Source organism: Tupaia chinensis, unplaced genomic scaffold, assembly GCF_000334495.1.
Source record: "Tupaia chinensis unplaced genomic scaffold, TupChi_1.0 Scaffold149333_1, whole genome shotgun sequence".
Classification (NCBI taxonomy): domain Eukaryota; kingdom Metazoa; phylum Chordata; class Mammalia; order Scandentia; family Tupaiidae; genus Tupaia; species Tupaia belangeri.
The window spans coordinates 1,801,393-1,818,296 of NW_006209177.1; the positions used below are offsets into that span (position 1 = coordinate 1,801,393).

The 16,904-nt window shown below is 38.0% G+C and overlaps 1 protein-coding gene across 1 annotated transcript in view; it reads left to right on the forward strand.

Moving 5' to 3' along the window:
* FMR1NB (FMR1 neighbor) overlaps positions 1 to 12,334 on the forward strand; it is a 38,102-nt gene extending 25,768 nt beyond the window's left edge. Inside the window, exons 5-6 of the mRNA XM_006171098.1 lie at positions 9,882 to 10,018; positions 12,244 to 12,334. Of these exons, the coding sequence (XP_006171160.1) occupies positions 9,882 to 10,018; positions 12,244 to 12,266 (160 nt within the window). The 3' untranslated portion in view covers positions 12,267 to 12,334. The remainder of the gene's footprint in view (positions 1 to 9,881; positions 10,019 to 12,243) is intronic.
* Positions 12,335 to 16,904: the final 4,570 nt, after the last annotated feature.

The following is a 16,904-nucleotide window of genomic DNA, read 5'->3' on the forward strand; positions in this document are numbered from 1 at the left end:
TCATTTATTTGAGCTCTTTCTGTTCTTCAAATTACAACTGCCCCTGCTCCTTTGTGAAGTATTTTTCAAATGTTCCTCGTCTTAATGATTTCTCTATTCTTAGAACCTCTTTCTGCATATGTATTCTGAATTTAACAAAAGTGTTTTCAAGAATTATTTTACTTTATTAATTATTATTATTATTAGTTTTAATTTGACCAGAGAAGGAGAGAGAGAAAGCAAGCTGCCAGGTTCAAGACTTGAACCATGATGAGCCATGTGGGACTCCTATATCTTTAATCACCACACCTGGTCCCTAACACAACATTTAACACAAATGTATCCTATCCTCCTGTTACTAGTTTTCTTTCTCTGGCTAGACTGTAACTTCCTTGAAGGCTTCATACTTTTTTGTGTGTAGAACTTTGGTTCTCAGATTGGGGTCTCTGAACTAGCATCACTGGCATCCCCTTTGAACATTTTTTTAAGAAATGCACATTCTTAGGCTTCAGTCACATCTGCTGAATCAGAAATTTTGGGGCTCAGACCCAAAAGTCTTTTTTAACAAGCCTAAGAAGTGATTTACACTCACTTTGAGAATCACTACTTTCTAGTTCATGTAGTAGGTAACTCAATGAACATTGATCAGAAAAATTGATACATTGTTATATAACAATCTTTGTGACTTTGCAAATGGCAAATTATTTTTCTATCTATAAAGTTGATGTTATATTCTTTTACTATCTTATTGTATTTATGAATTAGAATGAATTAGAGTTTGTTAAGAAAAAATAAAACATAAACCAATAATTCTTTTTTTTTTTTTTAATTTGGCATGTGACTTCCGAGAATTAAAGTGGGCCCTTACAGCTCTTTCATGGACTCTCATTAAGAGCTCTTGATGAGTTTTTTAAATTTAGGTTTAGTTATTTACATTCATTCACTATACATCATTACAGCATACAGAGTGAAATTTTCCATCCAGAATACACTATATATTGGCTCAATCAAGCACATCAACATACGTGTAATTGTCAACAAATAATTTTTCATTTTCTTGTTTCCTGTATAATTTGCTTCCCCCCCCATCCTTGATTCCCTATCTCTCACCCTCTGCCATCTCTCACCCTCCTCCCACACTGTCTCTGGTATCTATGGTTGCTTTCTATGCTTTCCCTTCCCCCTCACATTTTATTGATTCACTAAAGATCTTAATTAATCTAAATATTTTCAATAGCAAGCACAGCTAATATATACATATCCATGAGCACAATAGACCAGTAATTCTTGAACTTTGGTCTGTAGGTAGCATCTATGGAAGTAACCTTGGCAACATTTAATAACACAGATTCCCAGGCTGTACCCTAGAAATTCCTTTAGTAAGACTGAGGGTTGCTCCTGAAATTTGTACTGTTTAAGGCTCCCAAATGAATCTGACATGCTTTTCCTTTGGAACTACATTAGATCCTCTCTCATAAACTCTTCATTCATTCATTCATTCAGCAAATATTTATCAAACTTTGACTTCGATTCAGATACTTTCTCAGTATTGTGGTCTTCCATGTTCATCTTCCTTGGCAGCCTCACAATCTATGTTATGAGGATCTAGGCCCCTAGTGATAGAAATAAACAGTTGTATAATTTTTTTTCACCCTAGGAGTTCACAGGAGGCTAGGCTTAAGAGCAGAAAAGTGGTATGGATTCAGTTTCAATGAAGTAAGAAAGCTGAAGCAAATAGATTAATGGACTAGACAATAGGATCCAGACCAAATAAATAACAGATGATGTTACAAAAATGGCAAACAAGAGAGTTAAAGGAACTGGGGGGTGGGGCAGTGTTTCAATGAGTGAAGGAACAGATGTAGCAAGAGTAAAGCAGGGAAGCAGGGAAACATTAGAAGACAGCTATAAGTTAAAGAGTAAGATTTGGAAATTTAAGACTTCAGACATGATTTTCAACTTTCAGTAAATGACAGTGTTTAAGACATGCCTATGATAGGGCCAGATGGTGGTGCAGCAGTGAAACATGACGTTCTCCAAGGCTGACTCATGTGGAAGGTTGAAACTGAATCCATACCACTTTTCTGCTTTTAGGTCTAGCCTCCTGTGAACTCCTAGGGTGTAAAAAAAGTCTACAACTGTTTATATTTATCACTAGAACTTCTCAGTTGGCTTACTTAGCATTTCTAACCACATTACTCTACTTGAGGTTTGCATCTGGAAACCTCCCTGCATATGCCAGGCACACATGCCGATGAGTGAGTTTGCACACATGTCCTTGTCTGAATTTCCTGAGGTACTCAGTTCTAATGAATTTCTCCTCTACTTATCATTGGCCACTCACCTTCCTGGACATAGCATATTTAAAAAATTAATTAATTTATTTTACATTCAATCACTGTATATCATTACAGCATACCAAATATATTTTCCCGTCATAAACTTGCTATATATTAGTCCAGTCAAAGATATTATCATACATATTATCATCAACAGATAATTTTGTAATATTTTTCAAATGTTTTGCTTCATATCATGTTTAAAAGGTTTATTTATTCCGTGAGTGAGACAGAGACAGAAAAAAAGAGAAATATATCACTCCTTACAGGGTCTTGAAGCCATAATCCAACCCCAGCTTCAGCCAGCTTGAATCATGGGTAGGTGTGCCTGGTATACTCAGGGAGGTTTCCAGATGCAGACCAGCAACCTTCCACATGCGTCAGCCTTAGAGAACGTCATGTTTCACTGCTGCACCACCATATGGCCCTATCATGGCCATGTCTTAAACATTGTCATTTACCAAAAGTTGAAAATCATGTCTGAAATCTTAAACTTCCAAATATTACTCTTTAACTTATAGCTGTCTTTCTTCTAATGTTTCCCTGCTCTACTCTGACACCTATTCCTTCACTCATTGAGACACCCTCGACCCACTTTCCTTTAACTCTCTTGTCTGCCATTTTTGTAACATCATCTGTTATTTATTTGGTCTGGATCCTATTGTCTAGTCCATTAATCTATTTGCTTCAGCATTCTTACTTCATTGAAACTGAATCCATACCACTTTTCTGCTCTTAGGTCTAGACTCCTGTGAACTCCTAGGGTGAAAAAAAAGTCTACAACTACAACTGTTTATATTTATCACTAGAACTTCTCAGTGGGCTTACTTAGCATTTCCAATCACATTACTCAGCTTGATGTTTGCCTACCACATGGCACTTCAATACACTGAAATTTTCACACAGTATATCCACTGATGAAAGGCTCTTACATAACTCTCAACCTCTCTTCTTTATCCAGCTCACTCCACTCAGCCTATAGACTTCAGCTTAGATGTCACCTCTTCTAGGAAGCTTACCTCAAACCTAGTGCCCATACTGGGTTGGCTGCTTCCTGTTTGTTTCCTACCAATCTCTGCTTACATCTATTTGGACTTATCTCCACACAATATCATTATCAGCCTGTATATATGCATCCCTTCTAAATTCTAAGCTTGTAGAGGACAGGTCCTATGGTTTTTAAAAAAATCTTTATGTCTGTACTAATTATAATAGTGCTCATTTCAGAGATGAACAAATGTATTGATAAGTGACTAAATGTGAGGTAAGTTGACCTGAATTTTTCAGTTGTGAGTATGCTGGCCATGATATATGACAGTTTATGTCATATTTTATGGAAATAAGGACATCATTTTTAGGACACAGGGTAAATCATTTCACCCCTATTTTTTTGGTTAGGCATTTTCATTAGATACTAGGATTGGAGTTCAGTAATGAATATAGCCAGTTGATAAGGCTGAACCTAAAAGCAGGTCCTCTGAAACCTAAACCAGTGCAGGAATTTTAAACTAATAAAGCTGTGTTGCATTTTCTTTGTTAATTAAGGTGAAATATAGACCAGCAAATTTAAAATACATGGATAAAGAAAACGATAGTTTTGATTATGTAAAGTGGGCTATGTTGAAGTCACAGCATTAGAAATAATTATAAGCCCTATGGGCCAACAGGTGGCATGGTAGTTAAAGCACTGGATCCCACATGACTGACTCCGTAGTTCAAGCCCCAGACTGGCAGTTTGAAAATCACATGGGGGACCAGCAGTTAGAGTAATGGCTATGTAGCTGGACTCCCACGTGGTCGACCGCGGATTGCGTCTGGGACCCGGTGGCTTAAAACTCACGCTGGGTGCGTGTGCATGCGTGCCCAAGATCCTGAGAGGAGAATGGAGGAGATGGGATTGCGGCGTGGCCATCCCCCTGTGGGATGATTTCTCACTTTCTGTCTCTCTGTCTCTCTCTGTCTGGCGAGTGCACATGCCCTATAGCAAAAACCTCTTAAAAAAAAATCACACAGGGTATGTGTGCATGCTTGCCCAACATCCTGAGAGAATTAAGAAGGGATTGCAGTGTGGCCATCACCTCTGGAGGGTGATTTATCACTTTCCGTCTCTCCATCTCTCTGTCTCTCTCCAGCAAGTGCATGCACCCCTATGGCAAAAAAAAAAATCTTAAAAATAAAAATAATTATAAGTCCTCAATTTTTTTCTAAAATTCTGAAATTCAAAAAGTTCTGCAAACCTAGAGAATTTTTTTCCTAACTCATTTGGTAGCAAAACCTGATTTGGCCCGACCTAAGATTTCTTCCAGTCATTATTTAATGCTTACAAAGAATACTCATATATTTTGTTACAATAACATTACTATGTTTGATTATGAGGTGCTGCTCCAAACTTCATGGGAGTGTCATGTAATATTTATCATATCATGTCATATCATATATCTCATATCGGCTTGCTAAAATCCAAAAAAATTTTGCAATTTGTAATACATCTTGCCCCAAAGGACTGAGAACTGTGTAGTTAGTTTAGTTTTTTTTTTTTCATTTTTTAAGACTGAAGTTAAAAACACAGCAATATGAAGAGGCCATAGGTAAATCATATAAATATATTTTTGGCCTTCGCTTACTATTTCATTTTTACCTGGGGACTTCTTTTATGATTAATTGAGAAAAAAGTGTTTCTTTGCTCCATATATGTCTTACCTAGTGGAGCTTAGTGACAAGCTAGTAATGCAGTTTTAGGGGAGAAAAGTGAGTATTACCTTCAAAGTCATTTCAAAAGCTGGCTTATCTATCTCTGGGCCCCACCTTCTCAGAACCTGGTTGCTCTATAGCTAAGCAGTACTGTCAGGATCCTGGTGTACTCTTCTGCATGTTGCCTAGCATTGAGATAGGACAATTTACCTGTTAATGCCGCTTCATAATATTGTATGCAAAATATTTCTCTTTCTCTTTTTGGTTTCTCTCCTCATCTCTGTCATGAACACTATTTTTTTCTCCTTGACGTATGTCTCATTCTTAGAAAGTGAAAACCCTGTGAACATAAAAATAAACATTTGTTGATAAAAATTAACTAACATTTCCATTTTCTCTGTGGGACCAGCGATTGGCATAATGGCTATGTCACTGGACTTCCACGTAGTCGACCGCGGTTCTAGTCTCAGACCTGGTGGCTTAAACTCATGCTGGGTGCGTGTATGTGTGCCCAAGATCCCGAGAGGAGAATGGAAGAGAAGGGATTGCGGAGTGGCCATCCCCCCAGGGGGAAGTTACTCTCTCCCTTAGTAGTTCAATTTTCCCATCTGAAAAATGGCAATGATAGCAATAGTACTTAGCTCATCAGGTCATTATGAAAAGATTCCATGAGATCATACACATGAAGTGCTTATTAACAGGCCTTGGCAGGTTGGAGGTCTATCATAATTCTTGTGGTTAGCTGTTATTAGCTAACATTGCAGCCTGGGCTCACGGAAAGAACCTGTACTTTACAGTCAGACAGATCTGCGTTTAAATCCTAGCATCTCCATTTACTAGTTATGTGTGACCTTAGGTGAGTTATCTTACCTCTCTCAGCCCCAGTTAAATCCTTTGCAAAATAGGAAACAAACTGTCCACCTTCTAGGGTTGTCGTGAGGATTAAAAGAAATAAAGTATGTAAAGCATGTAGCCATGTTCTTAGCATATGCTAGCCTCTCAGGTGCCCTTCTATCCACTGTCCACATATACACAAGGAAGTATGGGATTGACTAGCACATGATAGCTATAGTGAATGAAAATGATTTGAAAATTATGAATGCTAATGTAATGTGAACCATTACTGTTCAATGTTGAAGTTCATAGGAGGGAGAAATCCTGCTAGACTATGATGAAAGGAAAGTTTTTCTAGAGACTATACTAAGCTGAGTGTTTATGGCCGAAACTGAATGAGTAAAGGTTATAGAAACATAGTAAATAGTTGTGAATACCAGATACAGTGTGGGAAGAGGGCGAGTGAAGAAGTCAAGTCTGAGGAAGGACATTAACAAGAAAAATAGAGAGGCAAGGCATTTGTGGGACAAAGAAATGGATTATTATCTATTGAAGATAACTTTATAGTATTGTCAACTGGACTGGTGAGAAAGGAACAGATGTTGGAATATTCACTTTGTAACCTAAATAACATGAGACTGAATGTATAAAATAAATAGAAATAAGAAATTAAAAAAAAAATAGTGGGTAGCACTGATGTCAACAGAGGTAAGTAGGATGGCATCCCTATTCTGGAGGATCAAATGATCAAATTGACTGTATCCAAAGTAACAGTGTTGGTTGCAAGGATAAGTATGAGTGAGTGGAGTGGGTTGTTGGAAAAGTCATGTATTTTTCATTTTTTTAGAGAGAGATTTTTGCTATCAGGTGCATGTGCTCACCAGAGAGCTAGAAAGCGAGAAATCTCCCCTTCCCCACCCAGGGGGATGGCCACGCTGCAGTCCCTTATCCATTCTCCTCCCGGGATCTTGGGCACACATGCACACTTACCTGGTCCAGCGATGTAACTTCTACGCTACCTGCTGGTCCCAGTCATGATGTATTTTTGCAAAAGATGGCACTAGTTCATTTTTGGAAGTACTAGAGTCATTGGCATCTATTGCTATTCCTATGTCATTTGATAGCTGACAGTCCTAGCTTCATTCTAAAAAAAAATTAAGCAATTTGGTTGAGTTTGGGAGACTTTATAAGTTGAAGATGGAAGACCAAATTGTGCATTTTCACCATATTTTACTGTTTTACTTACATGAAAGGGAGAATGCACATCAAGTTTGTGAGAACTTTTGTAAAGTTTACAGTGACAATACTCTACAAGAATGTCAGTGCCAATAATAGATCACGAAATTATGTGCTAGTGATTTTGATCTCAACGATGCTCCTTGGTCAGGGAGGTCCACTGAGGTTGATGATGATAAAATAAAAGCACTGATCGAGTCAAACTCACATTATACAGCACAAGACTGCAGAAACATTGAACATCCATCATTCAAGCATTCATAACCACCTGAAGAAGCTGGGATATGTAAGCAAGCTCGATATTTGGGTTCCTTGTGTACTCAAGTTCATTTGGCGCATATAAAATCTGTGATATGCTCATTACATGTGAGAGAGAAGATCCTTTTTCGAAGCGACCAATTGCTGGTGATGAGAAATGTATTTACAACAATGTGGTGCACAAATAGTCTTGGTCCTGAAGTGAAGATACACCTCAAATGACATTGAAAGCATACATTTATCAGAGGAAGGTTATATTCTCAGTCTGGAGGGATTTTAAAGGTGTCTTTTTTGAGCTCCTACCAAGGAACCAATCAATCTGAATGTGTACTGTCAGCAGTTGGACAGTTTGAACAAATCCATCATCCAGAAATGTCCAGAGCTCGTTGATCTTAAAAGAGTTGTGCTCCACCATGACAACACCAGACCACACACAAACTTGATCACCCATAAAAAAACTACTGGAGTTGGGGGCCAGCAGGTTGCATGGTTTTAAGGTGCTGGACACTCCCACATGGCCAACCACAGTTCGAGTCTTGGACCTGGTGGCTTGCTTTCTCACTTTCTTTCTTTCTTTCTTTTTTTTTTTTTTAATGTTTTAGTATCTTTAATAAGATTATATTTAGGCTCCACATTTTTGTTTTGCATTGGGCCTCTCAAGTGATATAGCCAGTCCTGACTAGATCCCTACAAGGATTAAATAAAATAATACGAGAGGTTTTCAAAAAGTTTATGGAAAATATGTCCATATTATTTTTAAAAAATCTGTATCCCACAAGGGACCATGCTACTCAAACCTTTCTGTCTGGATGGGCTTTTTCCACTTCTACCCTTCCCTGTTCAGCTGCCCAGGCCACCTCTACCAGCCTGTGGCCAAATTAGTTCCTTCCACCCTGTCAGTCTGCAGCACTGATCAATGTTTTTTGTAAATGCTTACTTGTCAACCATACTTAACTTTGCTTTCCAATCACGTCTGTGTCTCCAGAGCCCAGCACAATGATGCCTGGCACACGATAGACCTTCATCAGCTATGCAATATATTGAGTGACCATATATATATATATATATATATGCACATGCGCCCGGCGTGAGTTTTAAGCCACCGGGTCCAGGACGTGAACTGTGGTCGGCTACATGGGAGTCCAGTGACATAGCCATTACGCTAACTGCTGATCCCAAGTGACCATTTTTTAAAAAAAGAAAGAAAGAAAGAGAAAGAAAGAAAGAAAAAAGAAAACTGGAAAAATGTTTCATCAGAATTCCACCAGGGGTCGCTTTCTCTACATTTTAGAAAGAACCAGTACAGGCACTTAGCAAACCAACTCTATGAAAAATTCAGCTTTGTGTTTAATTTTTAAAGTCATTTGTTGTTTATTTAGTGGAAATCCAAATTCTGCCATGTTGTACAAGCCTTGAAGCACTGTACAATTGCCACCTCTTTCTGGCTTTATGGATAATGTCAATATTCATGTTTGTGTAAAAAATGAAATTGAACATGGCATTCTCACTGTCTCTCTCTCTCTCCCTCTGTATCTCTCTGATCAAATTAAAATAAATGAATGAATAAATAAAATTAAATAAATAATTCTAAAAAAAACTAATGGAATTATGGGAGTAGCAGATGGCATAGCAGTTATGTTGCTGGACTCACATGTAGCTGACTGTGGTTCAAATCCTGGAACCAGGAAATTGAACATGGCATTCTCACTGTCTCTCTCTCTCTCCCTCTGTATCTCTCTGATCAAATTAAAATAAATGAATGAATAAATAAAATTAAATAAATAATTCTAAAAAAAACTAATGGAATTATGGGAGTAGCAGATGGCATAGCAGTTATGTTGCTGGACTCACATGTAGCTGACTGTGGTTCAAATCCTGGAACCAGTGGCTTGAAAATCACATTGGATGTGTGTGTGTTTGTATTCAAAATCTCAAAAGGAGAATGAAGGAGAAGAGATTGTGGCATGACCATCTCCCCGAGGGGTTATTTCTTATATTCCCTCTCATTGTATCTCTCCCTCTCTGTCTCTCTGGAAAGCGAACATGCCCTAAGGCAGAAACCTCTAAAAAATTTATTAGAGTTGGATGGGATGCATTGCCACACTCACCATACTCACTTGACCTTGTGACATCAGACTTCCACTTCTTTCACTTTTCAAAATTCCTTGCATGGTATAATGTTCAGTTCAGATGAGGCTGTAAATCAACACCTTGTTCAGTTTTTTGCAGATAAAGATAGGTCCCTCTATGAATGAGAAGTTAAAAGATGGCAAAAGGTTATTAAACAAAATGGGCAATAAATCATTGATTGATCTTTGTTATTTATATAAGTAAGTGACCTCTGAAAAACAGAAAAAATATATATCATGACTTTTCTGATAACCCAGTATTTCCTATTATATTTATTAAATCTAGTAAAGTAAAAAAAATCAAATGAGGAAGTATATAAAGTTATATGTACAAATACCTTTATTCTTATAACACCCCGTTGTTATTCCATTACTGGTGAGAAGTAAAGTTTTACTTAAACATTTCATATTACAGCAAATGGGCCAATCCTCTACGAAGAAAGGTCGATAAAATTTTAAAGGATTTGAAGAAGCAAAGAGACAAACTGAAGGATACTGAGATGATAGCAATGGAAGGTGATGAAGAAGATGAAAAGGAGCAAGAGACCAGAGGTAATTGATAATAGGAGATAAAGTTGAAGTGCTTAATCTCTAATTCTTGTTAGTTTTATATTTCTGTCATCATCTTGGTTTCACTAACATTTATTTTATTATTTTTGCCAGAGGGCACGTGTGCTCACTAGAGAGAGACAGAGATGGAGAAAGAGTGAAAGCACTCCTTAATGGGGTATGATCACACTGTAATCTCTTCTTCATTTTCCCATCCTGTCAGGACTAAGGACATGCACATGCTTGCACCCAAGATGTTTTTCAATCTGCTGGGGCCAGGATTTGAATCACATGGTTGGCCATGTGGGATATGGCTCCCTTAACCATTAGGCTATGGGACTGGCCCCTAAAATTTATTTTTTACTCCATGAATGTTTGGACTACGGGAAGAGTCAGCTCTTGAAATGATATTATCACTAGGAATATTTGAATGTTAGGAAAGTGGACAAGGAATGTGCCAAATTGTTTGGGTGACACATAGTTCAGCTCTTCAGAGGGAGTAAATAAATAGATTATGCCTGATCTGACTCAGAGGCTTCATAATAGACACCCTGGCTAAATAATAATGGCCACAGTTCCCAATGTGTGTTTATCAATTTCATATACAGAGAAAGGAGCATGGCCTCAAGAGACAGCAGATCTGGGATTGAACTGGATCTTTCACTGGTAGTCTCAGCTACTTGCTCCCCAAACCTGCACAGTGCAGTATTTTTTGTTTTTAAAGTATTATTCATTTGTTATCATTATTTTTCAGTTTTGACGAGAGAGAGAGAGAGAAAGAGGAGAGAGAGAGAGAGAGAGAGAGAGAGAGAGAGAGAGAGAAAGTCACCAAGCCCGGGACTCAAACCACAGTCAGCCATGTGGGAGTCCAGTTCACCACCATGCCACCTGCTGGCCACCACAATGCAATATTAAAAGTGGTTGTCAGGGCCAGCCCCATGGTACAGTGGTTAAAGCACTGTTCCTTGGGAGCCTGAACCCACATGGCAGACTGTGGTCTGAATCTTGACCCCAGTAGCGTGAGAAACATACCAGTCATATCTGTGTGCTTGCCTAAAATCCTGATGGTAAGGAAGAGTGGAGGAGAGAGGACTGCAGCAAGAACACACCCTGTTTGGTGCTTTCTTTCTATCTTTAGTGAGTGCACATGACCTTTGGCAAGAAAAGAAAGAAAGAAAAAGTGGTTGATAGAGAGATCCCAGACTCTCAGAGTCTACTTGGGCCTTACTTGCATAGGTTTACAGATTCCCTAATCCTGGCATGCACTTTCTCCTCTCAAAATAACTGTTGAATGGTCAAGTAAGAATAAAATGGTTGGTGAGAAAAGTGGTATATTTAGAAACTAGAGTACTAGACTTGGAGTCAGGAGGTGCAGGTGATTAACTAGTGGTGTTCCTACAGGTAAGTGTCTTAACTTCTCAGCTCCTTAATACCATTATCTGAGATGTTTTGTATAGCTTAAATAATATATCATATATTAAAATGCTCTGAAAATCGCAATGTGCTATTCAAATGAAAGATTAAAGGTGTTAATTCCTCACCTTATTTACAGAGAAGCAGAAGATTAGCATAGCAGACTGTTGAACTTAGGGTCAGGGTAGTCTTGGTCTAGCCCCACTTCTGTTGTTATTTACAATGTAAGTTTGGACAAGTCCTTTAATTTCCCTGGTCTCACTTCCCCTATCTACAAAATGAGATATTTGGACTAGGTGAATAGGAAAATTACTTATCTCAGGAGAAACAGAAGAAAAGCCTTACATAAGATGTTCTATATGTGTATGCATATACTTTTGATGTATATTGCCTATTTTAATTAATACATAAGCATATATTATAATAATGTATACTCTTCATGCTAATATACTATCTTGTATATGTTTAATGCATACATATGTGGGCACATGTACACATGCACACATATATGCACATATATGGCATTATAATTAGACTAACCAAACTTGATTTCTCCAGGCCATTCACTGGGGCACGTTTGTAAACTTTGTTATTCAGAAATGATCTCTGCAGTAGTATTTACTGTGGTCTGTTTTGTCTGGATGCCTCGCAGTAGCATGAGATGATATATTAGCAAACTGAAAGTACGTTAACTCAATCACAGCATATACAATGCTTGAAAATTTTGATGCAGTCATTTCCTTTTGTAACAAAGTGTGATGTATGTATATTAGTCCTTGCAGGTTGTTTAACTGTAATTTACTTTTCTCCCATAGCTCTTGTTCTCTCACTGAATTGAATGCGAACCATACAGAGAGAGCAGAGGAGACTGTTTCAGTCATCCAAGCCAGATGGAGCATTTTGGAAGGACAAAAATTGGTTCCTACTTTCTCATGTTCAGTTCTGAATATGAAATAAAGTTAACAACTCTGTTTTGTGCATCACACTGGAATCTGAATTATTTTTATTAAAAATAATTAGGATTTTTAAAACCGTGTGTAAAGCACTGGTGACATTTTAGGACCTAGATAGCATGTGATTTTTGCATGCTAATATACTATCTTGTATATGTTTAATGCATACATATGTGGGCACATGTACACATGCACACATATATGCACATATATGGCATTATAATTAGACTAACCAAACTTGATTTCTCCAGGCCATTCACTGGGGCACGTTTGTAAACTTTGTTATTCAGAAATGATCTCTGCAGTAGTATTTACTGTGGTCTGTTTTGTCTGGATGCCTCGCAGTAGCATGAGATGATATATTAGCAAACTGAAAGTACGTTAACTCAATCACAGCATATACAATGCTTGAAAATTTTGATGCAGTCATTTCCTTTTGTAACAAAGTGTGATGTATGTATATTAGTCCTTGCAGGTTGTTTAACTGTAATTTACTTTTCTCCCATAGCTCTTGTTCTCTCACTGAATTGAATGCGAACCATACAGAGAGAGCAGAGGAGACTGTTTCAGTCATCAGAGCCAGATGAAGCATTTTGGAAGGACAAAAATTGGTTCCTACTTTCTCATGTTCAGTTCTGAATATGAAATAAAGTTAACAACTCTGTTTTGTGCATCACACTGGAATCTGAATTATTTTTATTAAAAATAATTAGGATTTTTAAAACCGTGTGTAAAGCACTGGTGACATTTTAGGACCTAGATAGCATGTGATTTTTGCAACTTGAGTTTTATTATCAACATATGTGTGTGTGTGTGTGTGTGTGTGTGTGTGTGTGTATCTGTTGATGTTAAGAAGGCAGAGATTTAAGGCCAGCCTGTAGCTCAGTGATTAAGAGAGTCAGATCCCACTTGGTCAACTACAGTTTGAATCCCAGCCCTGACTGCTTAAAAAACACACTGGGTGTATGTGTGTGTGTGCATACCCCCAAATCCTGACAGGATAGTGAAATGAAGAAGGGATTGTGACGTGCCCATGACCCATTGGGAGATGTTTTTTCTCTCTCTCTTTTTCTCTCTCAGTCTTTGTTAAGCGCATGTGCTCTTTGGCAATTAAAAAAAAAGGCAGAGATTTCATGTTACTATTCATCTTTCAGTAAAATAGAAGGGAAAAGCCCAATGATTGTACTTAACTCTTGAATTTTTTTGAAAAAAAATTTTTTTGGAGAGATTTTTAGCTATAGGGCACGTGCGCTCACCAGACAGACAGACAGAAAGTGAGAAATCACCCCCCAGGGGGGATGACCATGCTGCAATCCCTTTTTCTCCATTCTCCTCTCGGGATCTTGGGCACTCATGCACACATGCCCAGCATGAGTTTAAGCCACCGGGTCCGGGACTTGAACCGCGGTTGATTACATGGGAGTCCAGTGACATAGCCATTACACTAACTGCTGGGCCCTGTATTTAACTCTTTATGATACTCTTTTATTTTGAGGAAAAGAGGTGAACATATTTTGTAGTAAGGCTGTACTTTTTATTTTATAATTGATGTTTTTTTTTTCCTCCATAAAAGTAAGTCACACTCATTATAGAAAATTTGATAAATACTGACATGAAGGAGGAGGTAAAAAAGCAACCTTAATCCCACTATCTAGAGCTAAATATTGTTGTTATCTTATGTTGTCTAGACTTTATAAAGAAAATAATTATCTTCTGTGTTATATGTGAATTGATTATGCTTTAAAAATGATCTTTTCTTTTAAGAGACAGTTTTGCTATAGGCCACATGCACTTGCTGGAGAGACAGAGAGAGACAAAAAGACAGAAAGTGAGAAGCCACACCTTGGGGGGATGGCCACGCTGAAATTCCTTCTCCATTCTCCTCTCAGGATCTTGGGTTCACACATGCACCTGGACACCAGGTCCAGGACTCAAACTGCATCAACATGTGGGAGTCCAGTGACTTAACCATTACACCATAAGCTGGTCCCAAAATTATTGTTTTTAAATGACCCACTTTCCTTTTTTGAAATGCGTGGGGCTCAAATTTACCTGGGTTTGTTATTCATTTAACAAACATTTACTAAACTGCTGCTCTGTGAGTGCTGGAGCTACAGTCAGGAGCAAAACAGACTTGGCCCTGCCTTCATGGAGCCCACAGTCTAGCTGAAGGGGAAGCCAGGTAAAGATGTAATGGGTGGGGTCAGCAGGTGGTGTAGTGGTTATGGTGCTGGACTCCCACATGGCCAACCATGATTCGAATCCCAGACCTGGTGACTCAAAACTCATGTCAGGCATGTGTGTGTGTGTATTCCCAAAATCCCAAGAGGAGACCAGAGAAGGGATTGCAGCCTTGGGGGGAGGGGAGTGATTTCTCGCTTTCTCTCTCTCTCTCTGTGTCTCTGGTGAACATATGCTCCATATAGGGAAATATTGCTTTAAAAAAATTAATGATGGCTATGATAGAAAGAGCAACAAGTTCTCTGGGAACACATGAAGGGAGCACCTTGCCCAGATCAATAGTTGTTTGGAGAATGAGATAGACTGAAAGGGGAGGACACTAAAGTTTCCCAGGATTCAATTCTGAATGGAATAGATGGCATCTCTGAAGGTAGGAGTCTTGATTTTTATGATCAGAAAAGAAAAACTTCTTATTACAAAAACTTCTGATAGATCCTGGGCTTGATACAATGAATGTAAAAGAGTTCTTGTAAAACAGAATTTCATAAAGACACTGCACCTGGGAAATGTGCTTTGTTGTAGGAAATGCCATTCGATTCAACGAAACCCAAAGCCTTGGGTTTGAAAATGCTTGCCAAAGTAAGCTCCACAACATGTACATTGCAAGATTTACCAAGGCAGCCATGTCAGCACCTTCTGAAGAACCTCCTGAGGTGTGTGATAGACGTCAGAAAGGAGGAGTCCTTTTGATTCAGGACTCCACATTTTCAGTGGCTCCCTGGGATATAAATTAAAATGTTGTATTCATTTATTCATTAATTCAACAATTTGTTCAAGGTGCTATTGTGATGGGGATATGGAAGTGAACAAAACATACAAAAATTTCCACCCTCATGGAATTTACATTCTGTGGAGGTAGGCAGAAAAGAAACAAAATAAATCAGTAAAATAGGACCTTCTAAGGGTTCATGGAAAATATAAAAAATCTATGCAAGGATTTCAGTTTTATTATTATTTGTACAAAAGTAAATTTTACATTAATTTTATTCTTTTTAACAAACTTAAAAAAAATTAATGGCAGGGTGTTTGTGTTCACTTACAAGAGAGAGCATGAGACACCTTCAACAGGGTCTTGTCACACTGCAACTCCCTTCCCCCAGCCTTCTAGCTCATTGAAATCTTGGGCACATGTGTGCACATTCGGCATGTTTTCAGGCTGACCCAGTGATTCATACCCATAGTTGGCCATGTGACTTTCAGCACCACAGTTCAGTTTGCTACCAACTGTACCACCAGTCTGGGCTTTCATGAACTTTCTGAACCCTCCCTGTATGTTAAGTAATATGTGATAACGAGAAAAAAAAAATCAAACAGGGACAAGGAGGAGGGTATGTGAGGAAGGTTTGCTGTTTTAGATAAGGTGGCCAGAGAAGGCCTCACTGGGAATATATTTGAGTAAAAACTTCAGGAAGTAAGGGAGCAAGCAAGCAGTGTTGATATCTGGAGGATGAGCATTCTAGACAGAACACTCAAGTGAAAACACTCCAAGGCAGAGCCTTGCCTTGCACATTTAAAGAGAAACAGGAATATCCTGGAGACCAGTATGGCTGAAGTAGAGTGAGCGAGTAAGATAGAAGTAGAATTTGAGTTCAGAATGATAGAAGCTAGGGGGATAGATTTTATTTCATTTTTAATGATTTGGAAAGCCACTGGGGGATTTTAATAAGAGGAGATACACAGTCTTTCTAGCAGTTGGAATGGATTTTTGTTTATATTGTATGGTGGTCTCAACTGGGCTGGACTGAGGTGTATATAATGCTGGGTAAAGTCTCTTTAGAACCTAAATGATGTATAGCAATTTAATGTATGAATAATAATAAAATATAAACATAAAAATTAAAATGTAATAATAACAAATGGAATTAAATAAATATTTTAAAATAAATAAATAAATACATTTGGCTAACATTTTTTCCTTTTATTATTTTTTTTACATACAATCACTGTACATCTTTACAGCATACAAAGTGGATTTTCCCAGCATGGATACATTGTATATTAGTCCAGTCAAAAATATTACCATATACAATTGGAATGTTATCCTCATCCAAATCTACCTCCCCAGACACACGCAGAATAATGTTTGGCCAAATAGCTAAGCACCTATGGCTTAGTTAAGTTGACACATAAAATTAATCACCACAATCTGAAGTTCCTAGGGCAGTGTCCAGAACGTATTAGTTGTTCAATAAATAAAATACCTAGATGACTGAATTAGAAGTAAAGATAATTTGTGGAGTTCTATTTCTTTTTTAATTTTTGCCACTAGGTATATGTACTTG